We start from the raw sequence: 10480 nt of genomic DNA, 5'->3' as shown, positions 1-10480 counted from the left end.
ATGGAGAAAACTTCCAAAGCCTCAAGGTGAACCAGAAACCACAAAAGTGTGAAATGGATTGTGGGGATTGTAGAGAGCAGTGTAGTGTGTCACAGGGGTGAGAAATTTAGGGTTTAGGATTTTTAGTATGTTCTAGATGGGTTCAAGATGGAGGGTACAGGGTGTTGTCTCGAGTTCCTTTCCTCTTCTTCCTCTTTCTTCTTGGGTTTAGGTGGTTTCTTGTAACTGGGCAGAAAAATCCGCATTGCGGGTCTGTAGGGGTCAGTCATTGGGTTAGAAAGGGAAATAATTTAGGTGTCACTTCTTAATTGGGTAGCTTAGTTTTTGATTAGACTTAAAAGGCCTTGTAAATAAAGTAATTAATTAGCCTTCTGAAATCATTAGGGTTCAGAGCTCATTCTTCCCAGGCATTGGGTCGCTTTTACAACAGGGGCCAAAGGCTGTGGGGGAAATCTCAGCCTCCAGACCCCCGTCACAGCAGTCTGTGCCACTGGCCAGGCCAGGTCCAGAGTGCTTGATGCTCGTTTTGTCCCGAGGACAGAAAGCCCTCAGCACAGAACAGCCAAGAAGGGTTCATGTCTCTGAACGTGAGCCTACATGAACCCTACTGCCTTCTCCACCAGCCTGGGAGCCCTTGTGGAGGGGGATGCAAAGACACTCACTGGCAGCCTGGAGGGAAGATGCTCAGGCAGCTCCTGTTTGAGTTTGGATCGAGAAATATCTATTTCAATATTGGTGTTTAAGGCAAAGCGGTCCGGGCTCTTCTGGGCTGCTTTTCACACGTCAGCTCCAGATAAACACCAGCTCCCTCGGGGAGCTGCTCTAGGGGCAGTGAGGGTCAGCTTCCGAGGGAGGGGGCCCCTGTCACCAAGAGCTGGTTGCCCTCAGACCCTTTTTTCTTGTCAGGGAGAGCTGTGCACACCATTAATCCAACCAGGGCAGAGCAGGGGTGCCACAAGCTGCCCCTGGCAGCGCCAGGTGTGCCATGGTGTGATCCTGACAACCCCCTGAGACTCTGCTTCCTGCAGAGCAGGGACCTGCACCCACGTCAGGGCCAGAAACCTGTGAGGAAGGACAGTCATTGCCCATTTTCCAGCCTGGCCAGGTGGGTAAGTAGGACTGAAATCTCTTCCCAGCACGCAGAAGTGGTTCCTGGGCAGCACAGGGAGCTGCCAGAGCTCTCCCCTCCAGGAGAGGGTGATGTGGTTATTGCTGACTTCATTCCTGCTGGAAAACAGCCCTCCAGTTTGTAATGCAGGCATAGCCAAGTCCAGGATCTGCCACCCCTGCCTGGCAGATGTTCACAGTGCTGCTTTTTGGCACCCACGAGCTGCTGGGTGCTTGGCAAAGCCTGGCTGCCCTGCCCGGGCTCCCAGCTGTGCTCGGCTCTGAGAGGCACAAACTGCCTGGCACAAAGGCACTTCCCCAGGCTCTGCTGCTGCCAAGGGGATTTTTAGGGAAGGGAAAGGTCATCATGGGGCTTTTTCACAGAAAGAAGGAGAACAGAGGTGCAAATGATTTAAGATAATAATAATAATAATAATAATAATAATAATAATAATAATAATAATAATAATAGTGACAAAAATAGATCTAACGTGAGGATGAGGCTCCCTGCCAGCAAAGAAGATGTGCTTTGCAGCATTCACACAGAGGGGATCCAGCAATCTCCCCCATAAAGCACTGAATCCACACTCAGATCTCCAGGTGAGGGAGATCTCCAGGCGATGTCCAAGCCAGCTCCTGGTGGGAGCATGGGGCTCCTCCTCTGGGCCTGGGAAGGCCAGAGCAAGGAGCAGCGAGCTCCCATCCCAGGGGTGGGGTTTGTGTGGGATGCTCCCTGGGGTTTCTGTGGGATGCTCCCTGCTTTCCCCTGCCCTTCAGCCAGGCTGTCTCTCCCCAGCCCTTTTGCTCCCTGGAGCAGCACAGCCAGCACAGGATCACTGTGCCAGTGGAGTGAAATCCCCTGAGCCCCAGCACAGCAAGGAGCCCACCATCACTGCTCATCCATCAGCCAGACACGGGCTCCTCCAGCTCCACCAGCGCTCTGCCTTTCGGGAGTTGTCCTTCTCCTGTCCAGGAGCTGATCACAAAGGTAAAATTCCCTTGGCTGTCTCAGCCAAGCCACAACTCCAGATCCCCATTGTCTCAGGGACACAAAGCTTTGCTCTGTGTCCTGACTGCCCTTTTACGAGTTTGGTGAATTCTTTTGCAGGATGAGCAGGATCTGCTGTGGGATCTGCTGTAGGATCTGCTGCTTGATCAAAGAGGCTGCACTAGGAAAACGAGGAACAGGCTGAGACCCTTCCGAGGTCTTGGGGTGGAGCACCAGGTTTGAGAAATCTCCATGAGGGTTCCCACATCGACAGATGTGTTACACACACCCACCACTGCCCAAGGAGCATGGTGGGAGGGCAGGAGTGGTCAAGCTCCCTTCTCCGAGCCTGTGTGGGGCTGCTGGTCCCAGTGCTGCCCTGTCCCAGCGAGGTGTCACCAGGTCCCGGGGGCTCTGGGGGCGTGGGGGCTGCAGAAGCATGTTGCAGCAGAAGGAGGCACATGTTCTATGTGGATCCGAGGATTTAACACCCCTATAAAAACACAGAGGGCAGCTGTTACCAGTCCAGAGTCTGCACTGGTGTCCTGTGCGAGCTCTGGGAGCTCCCCGTGCCCTCCATGCACTCCCTGGTGACAACACAGAGCAAAACGAGTCCTGCAGCAACCCCAGTGTCCCCCATTCCCCTACAAGGGTTCATTAGGAGCATTTGGCTGTGGGATTTGGGGCACCCATGGTGTGGGGGCGCCTCCAGCTGGAGCCCCTCTGCCACAGAGTCCCGGCCGTGGCCCTGCCCGTGGCTGGGGTGGAACAGGGGGAGCTTTAGGGTCCCTCCCAGCCCACAGCACTCCCTGGTCCTACCGCTCCTCCTGTCCTCCCCCAGCTGCTGCCTTTGCTGTCTCCCCTCAGTCCCTTCGGTGGGAGGAAAGGGGGAAGGCTGCAGCTCTCTCCCTGTTTTGTGTCTGTGCAGCTCCTGGCACGGTGGAGCTGTGCTCCCAGGAGCTGCAGAAGCAGCAGCAATTGCCAGAATTTACCTGTCACCCACGCTGCCCCCGAGGGCACAGGTCACTCTTGCAGCTCTAAGGCACTGGCAAATCCAGAACCTTTTGTTTCCCTTCATTTCCGAGTTCATCCACCACCCCAGCTGCTGCTGCCACTGCTGTAAGCCCAGCTGCTCCCAGTGCCAGGCATTTCAGCCGATATTTATTAGGAAAACGCACAGCAGCTACAATTCTTATCGGGAATGCTGTTATTGCAGCTGCAGCTGTGAGGAGATCTGTGGCACAGAGCTGTCAGCCCAGGGCTCCCGAGCCCAGCCCAGCAGCCCTCGGCAGTGCTGGGCTCCGTGGAATACAAATCACGGCAGGGGAAGGATGCTTCAGGGGCTCGAGCCTTGCATGCAGAACGGTGCCTTTGGGCTTGTCAGGAAGACATTAAAAGCAAGCTATAAAATGCCCCTCAAGCTGACACTAATGAGCGCCTGACTGGCCCACTGCTCTTTTTAGGGGCTGGTGTGGGAGAAGTTAAACGTTTCCAGCCCCCAGCATTCAAGGAATTCGCACTCAATCTGTCTGTGTAAACAGAGAACTTGGCATTGTTTGGTTGAGGACTGAACTCATCAGCATGCCATGAGAAATGGAACTGGTGTATTTTCAGCTGCCCCACGTCTCAGACAAAGCTCCAGACACCTGCAACTCTGCTCCTCACCTCAGCAGCTCAATAATTAGCTTGATAAGTTAAATTAGCAGACAGCTTTCCAGCGTGCTCTAACGGCCTTCAGCACGAAAATACAGATTTAAGTATCTGAATCTGAGTGTGCAAGCTCCGACGTGCACAGCATCGTCATCCTCTGCAACACCCCACAAAAGCAAGCAGCTGGATTTATTCACTCTGTGCACCACCCACTGTTCTGGTCTTGGTAAAAAAGGGTAAAAGCTGGCACAAGTCCCATCCTGCCCATCCAGGGCTGCGCCAGGGCAGACATGCTGCCCATCGTGGATCTGCTCAGCTGCATTGCTGCACAGCCAGGCCAGGCAGGAGCACTCCTCAGCTGCTGCTGCCGAGCCCTCCTGCCCCTGGGACACAGCAGCAGTGCCAGGCACAGGGTGAACCCCGGCCCGGTTGTGCTGGGAGCAGCAGGTGATGCTCCCAGGGACGGGCAGCACCAGCCCTGCTGGCCTGGGCCTGCCAGCACCGTCTGCCAGGCTCCCAGTGAGGCCAGAGCAGCTGGGGCACATCTCCAGCCACGGCTGACCAGCTGGGCACCTGGCACAGGTGGCACTCCCTGAGCTGGGAGGGCTTTTCCAGCCTCAGTGGTTCTGGGATTCCGGTCACTGCAAAAGCCTCACACTCCCTTCTCCACGTGCTTGACAACACTCAGGTTTTCCCATGGCAGAACTCCGTGGAGAGAGGCTGGGGAGGGCTGAGGAGGAGGAGGAGGAGGAGGAGAGGGGTGCCCTGTCTGCACAGCAGCCCTCACCTGAGCTGGGCAAAGAGAGGTGCAGGTGATGCCTTGTGAGGCTGCCCTAGAGCAGGGGCTGGGCAGAATCACAGAATAAACAGGGATTTATGGAAAGGATCTCCTCCATGGATCCACCTTGGGCAGCACCAGAGCCCAGCCAGGGCTGCACCCAGGAGGAACCAAAATGGTCCCAAAATGCACGAGCGCTCCCGGGGGCTCTCACTGGGATCAGCTCTGCTCCATTTGCACCTTGCAGTTCATTGTCCCATTCCAGCTTTAGCCCAGGCACTCCCATCCTGCTTGTTTTTCTCTCTCCAGCCCACGCTGTTTGTGCTCCTGGGCCTGAGCTTTGGATCATTTGTCCTTGGTGCCCAGCTGGAGCAGGAATTGTTTTGTCTCCCTGCTCTGTGACCAGGGCTCACCATCCTCTGATATGAAGCTCAGAACTGCACATGAAAGCAGCACAGGATGTGGAAAATAAAAAAGCTCAAACCTGAGGCATCAGAGGGAGATGCCAACAAACTGAAACAGCAGAAGGGTCTGGTCTCTGAGGTCACTGTGTGCAGTGAGACTCCTGCACTTCACCCCAAGTCAGGTAAGACTCAGGGGAGGAAAGAGAAGCTCAGCAGCAGCTCAGAAATGTGATTCCTGCACGTGTCTGGGTCTCTGCTGCAGAGAATTTGGGCTGGAAGGGCACTGACAGAGCGGGGAGGAGGCAAGGGGGCAGAACAAAGGAAAGATGAGGCAGATCAGCTCTGACAAGTCCCTCTGGGGTTTCCAACCTTCCTTCCTCCAAAGCCACCAAGGGATCAAAAATCTTTTAACATCCACATGCTATTTCTGAGGGGCTTTGCAGCTCTGCTGCAGTTGCCATGACATCAGATCGTGGCAGTGAGGGAGGAAAAAGTTGTGATCCTGTTCCCAGCCAGCCCCTGCACCAGGGGCTCACGGAAGAGAGCAAGGAGGGCAGGTGCCACCCCTGCAGCCTCACCTGCTGCTTTGGCCACGTGCTTTAGGGCCATCCTAGGAAATCTGCAAGGATCCCTTTGTGCCACAGGCAGAGAGATTTTCTGTCCAAACATCTCTGAGACATGACAAAAACTGAAACAGTCCCTGCAGGAGCAGAGATTCTTTGGGCAAGTTGGGAATTTCCACTCTGGTCCTGGAGAAAACAACATCTTTATTTACCTCTCAAAAGCGATGAAGCATCTTTTGAACATCAGAGCAAGTCCAGTGCCAGCCCCCCTCCTTGCAGCCGTGTCAAACAGAGCACACACATCCCAGGGGCAGCTGATGTTGTGATTGCAATCCGACCCCACCAGCTCGGGCTCCTGAAATGCTCCATGACGCTGCCACTCCTCACAGAATTCCCTTGAGAGGTGTAAAACCGTGCCTATAAATACAAGAAAAATAACCCCGGCAGGGGCAGCACAGAGCTGCTTAAAGAGTATTTCTGGCTGGTGCTAAGAAGTGAACTGGGGACATTTTCTGCTCCAGCAATTTTGATAAGTGTGGGGATAAGGCCAAGATAAAAATAATTACATCTGATAGTCCCCTGGTTCACCTGCTCCTGACTAACATTTGAATAAGAATTCTTTAAAAGAATTTCTGATTTAGAAAAGATGGAAAACTCCTGAGTCCCTCTGAATGCAGCTCGGGAATGGTGGGAAGTTCACCCCAGCATGATGATGGATTGCTCTCCCACAGCATCACAGAACTTTGATGAATGAGCTGCACATGGTGCTGCCTGGGACAGAAAGGAAGGGAATGTCCACAACAACAGCAGAGAGTAATGACTGAGCAGAATTCAGGAGAGGAGGATTGCTCTTTGGCAAAATGGGTACGAAAAGGCATTGGCAAAGTGATAAATTATAGAAACCACAGTTGTGATCTGTGATCAGCCACTGGGAGATGGCACCTCTCCTCCTGGAGCCCACCATGAAAATACCAGACTGGTTTGGGTTGGGAGGGGCCCTAAATCCCACCCAGTGCCACCCTGCCATGGCAGGGACACCTCCCACTGTGCCAGGCTGCTCCAGCCCCAGTGTCCAAGCTGGCCTTGGGCACTGCCAGGGATCCAGGGGCAGCCCCAGCTGCTCTGGCAATTCCATCCCAGCCCCTGCCCACCCTGCCAGGGAACAATTCCCAATTCCCAATCTCCCATCCAGCCCTGCCCTCTGGCACTGGGAGCCATTCCCTGGCTCCTGTCCCTGTCCAGCTCTGTTGTCCTTCCCAGCCCCAGACACGTCGCTGGCAGGAGGACCCCTGCTCATTCACACACTTCACTCATGTCTGCTCATGAACAATCACCCTCATGGGAAACTGCTCATATCTGTCATGAAGCCTATGAAAAGTCATGAAATATTTGGGGGTTTGGTGGCTCTGTGCCTGCCCAGTCTCCCTGCAGGGAGAGAAACCCTTTGGGACTTGCTGGGAATCATCTCCTCTGCTGAGTATGTACCTTGTCAGCAGGAAGAAAAATGCCTCCTTCTTTGGGTGTCATGATTGAGAAAGGGCATTTATGGTTCACGGGGGGCTTCCAGCACCTTACTGTGGGTCAGGGGCAGAGAGGGAGTGCCCAGAGATGTGGGTGAGACAGAGACAGACCACAGTGCAACCTGGCTGCCAGAAATCCTGGATTGAATCACTTTACCCAATATTTTCCCTTAGAAGTGGCGCATCCTTTCAGCCAAGCACCACTTTTGCCATGTCACACTCTGTTCAGATGTGCTTCCCATGCCAAGAACAAACCCTACCCGAAAGAGTCCTGCTCTGCAGACACCTAGACCCACCCAAAACCCCCATCCAGGAAATTAAGTGGCTGCTCTTGGCAGAATCGCCCCCCCATCATTGCAGAGTGGGCGTCGCAGAGTGGGAGGGATGTGAATAAACAAAGTCTGCTCAGGCCTTGATAGCAAAATGTTTATCTAAAACCTGCCCCCACCCAGCTGGCTGCTGGGCCCGTGTGACTCAGCTGATTTTGGGTAGGTTTTACGCCAGGGATGAGCCAGGGTAGATTAAAGTCTTCAATTTGTTTATCCTCCCCCCCGAAAAATATGAATCCTCTCAGTTTCCCTTGTGTAGGAGAGACATGCAGGTTTTACAGTAAAATTCTGAGTAGTTCCTCCGTGCAAAGCCCCCGGTGTGACCCCGGGGAGGGCAGGACTTTATCAGCCCCATACCCTGAAAGCACAGCTTCCAGAGGCAAATCCCACACAAACCACCGGAGCCACCCAGAACCAAGGCAGGGCGTGTTTTCTGCGACCCCGCTGGAGCTGCCAGCCCCGCCAGCCGTGCCCCCAAGCCCTCCATGCCCTCAGGGACACACAGACGCAGGCAGGCTTCACAGGATGAGCTTTATTTGGCTGTTAGAAGCGCTTGGCTCGGACGGCAGCGGGTGCGGGCGCTGCCGGGCGCTCCCGCGGCTCCTCAGTGGTACTTGCGGGCCAGAGCGTGGGCAACCACACGCACCAGCTTCTGCCAGGCAGCCTGGCAGTCGGGAGTGAACTCCTTGCCGAAGTGGGCGGCCAGGACGACGACCAGGATGTCACCCAGGAGCTGTGGGGCCAGGAGCAGCCTCGGGTTAGCAACGCCCCGTACAGCCCCACACAAGCACTCACGCTGCAGCCAGGGAAACCTCCAGGAAATCTGCAGTCTTAGAAACCTCCCCCAGGTCCTTTTCTAAGACGCACCTTAAAACCTCCCCCAGGTCCTTTCTGAGATGCACCTTAAACTTGGTCTCTGCTCTTACTCTAAAGGTTCAGGTTCTGCTACTGTATGGGAGGAGCAACCAAAAATTCTCCAGAGTTTTTTGCAGTAAGTTTTTCTTTGCCCTTCTGGCTTTGTTTTGGAGTTTGTCTCAGCAGAAGACCCAGCCGAGCTCGCAGCACAGCAGAGCCAGCACTCGGCCCCGCAGAGCACAAACAAGGAGCTCATGCTGACACAGGGGCATTTGTGCCAGCCCCAGCCCAGGGACAAATGGTGGGGTTAATTCCCCACTGAGACGCTCAGCCAAAGTTTTCTCTCTGTAGACCCTCTTTTACTTTCGGCATTCCAGCTGCCATCTCCAGCTCCTCACTCATCTCTCTGTTCTCCTCTGTGCCAAACTTTGCTCTTCCCCCTTGGCTCAAACCTCTTCCTGCTCAACTGCTCTCACTTTGTTCTCCCCCTCCATTCCCACACTGGAACCATGTCCTCCCCTCCTCTCCCCTGCCCCCTGCCCCGTCACCTCTCAGCCCGTGCGGTGCCTCCCCGCCAGGCTGCACAGGGTCCCTGCCCTCTCTGTCCCCCTGCACCTTCCCCTCATGCCAACCCCAACCCCTCTTCCTCCCACACTACCCTGGCTGGGCAAACCCCTCTCCCGGTGGGGATCAGGCTCAGGGACCCCCTGCACTGGGGAGGGCAGCTCAGGGCAGGACTCACCCTGAAGTTCTCGGGGTCCACGTGCAGCTTGTCGCAGTGCAGCTCGGACAGCTGGGAAAAGGTGTTCTTGATGCTGTCCAGGTTCTTGACGGCTTCCCCGAAGGAGGTGAGCACCTTCTTGCCATGGGCTTGCACCTTGGGGTTGCCAAGGACGGCAGTGGGGCTGGACAGGTTCCCGAAGGAGGCGAAGAACCTCTGGGTCCAGGGGTAGACGATCAGCAGCCTGGGGAGAGACACAGACAGACACAGTCACATCAGCGCTCCCGTGGCTGGAGTGGTTTCCCCGCAGGTGCCGCGGGCAGGTCCTGGAGCTGCACCCACCTGGCCAGGGCCTCGCCGCCGCACTCGGCGACGTTGACCTTGCCCCAGAGGCCGGTGATGAGCTGCTTCTCCTCAGCTGTCCACTGCACCATGGTGTCGGCAGGAGGGCTGCGTGTCGGCACGGAGGAACTCTGGGCTCTTGCTCCCGAAGGATCGCACGCTGGGGAGCCGCTCCCCGGCCCCGCTTTTATCCCCTGCGTGGGGCCCCTCCTCTCCCCTGTGCACCCCTTCATTGGCTGCGCCCCCGGGGGGGCCCCGCAGCCCTGGCACCCGGGGAGGGGACCCGACATCAGGGTGGGGCCCCAGGGCAAGATGCCCAGGTCCAGTGGGGACTGGCTGGCCAGCCGCCCTCCCGTCCCTGATTTCCAGCCCTGCTGGAGGTGCCGTTATCTCCAAGCAGAGTCCCCGCACGGCTCCGTGCGGGTTCTGCAGCAGCTCCCCGGGGAAGGTGCCAGCCCTGGAGCCCCTTGGGTGGTGCCAGCCCCTGAGGCAGAAGATGCAGACTTGGGGCTCCTGGGTTCTCCCTCTGACTGCACCAGTTTCTCCTTCTCCTCTCCCTGGAGGACCTGTCAGGCTTTGGGGTCTCCCTTTGCTTTCCCTGCTCTTTAGGAGTTTGATTAACTTCAGGATGACACTGCTAAAACCACGGCAAGGCTTCGCAGCCAAGACGGAGCTCCCATCTCAAAGAACCTCCTGGCAAAGGCCAGGCAGGGCTGGAAAGGAGATGTTATAACCCAGGGAAACCAGCTCCCTGTTGGCTCACAGGGCACGAGGAGAGATGGGAACACTGGGATTACTGGGATGCCACAGAATCCCCAAATGCCCGGGGCTGGAAAAGCCCTCCCAGCCCAGGCAGTGCCAGCTGTGCCCCATGCCCACCTTGTCCCCAGCCCAGAGCTCTGAGTGCCACCTCCAGGGGACACCTGCAGGGATGGGCACTGCAAAGCTCCCTGGGCAGCCCCTGCCAAGGCCTGAGCAGCCTTTCCAGGAAGAAAAAACATCTGCACAGATGTGCAGCCTGATAGTGCCTGAGCATGGGGTTCAGCAGCCGGAGGATCAGTGGTGTCCTGAGAAGTGGGAGAGGCAGCTGGGTGTCCTGGGGCTGCTCTTCTGCTCCTGTGCCCACTGAAGGTGGGAGTGGGGTGCAGGGGACTGGGATGGAGCTCATGGGGCACGGGAATGCCCTGCTGGGGTCTGGATGACCTTGGAGCAAAGCGTTTGTG

At 56.2% G+C, this 10480-nt stretch overlaps 1 protein-coding gene across 1 annotated transcript; it reads right to left on the bottom strand.

Moving 5' to 3' along the window:
• Positions 1 to 7856: 7856 nt before the first annotated feature.
• Positions 7857 to 9434, bottom strand: LOC128783489 (hemoglobin subunit beta). Its single transcript, XM_053934232.1, has 3 exons — positions 9258 to 9434; positions 8937 to 9159; positions 7857 to 8072 (listed from the first exon to the last, which is right to left on the bottom strand). Exons 1-3 carry the CDS (start codon positions 9347 to 9349, stop codon positions 7944 to 7946), a joined length of 444 nt encoding a protein of 147 aa, XP_053790207.1. The 5' UTR covers positions 9350 to 9434; the 3' UTR covers positions 7857 to 7943.
• Between the last annotated feature and the right edge of the window lie 1046 nt (positions 9435 to 10480).

This window comes from Vidua chalybeata, chromosome 2 (assembly GCF_026979565.1).
Source record: "Vidua chalybeata isolate OUT-0048 chromosome 2, bVidCha1 merged haplotype, whole genome shotgun sequence".
Classification (NCBI taxonomy): Eukaryota; Metazoa; Chordata; class Aves; order Passeriformes; family Viduidae; genus Vidua; species Vidua chalybeata.
This window is presented reverse-complemented; position numbering and strand designations above follow the sequence as displayed.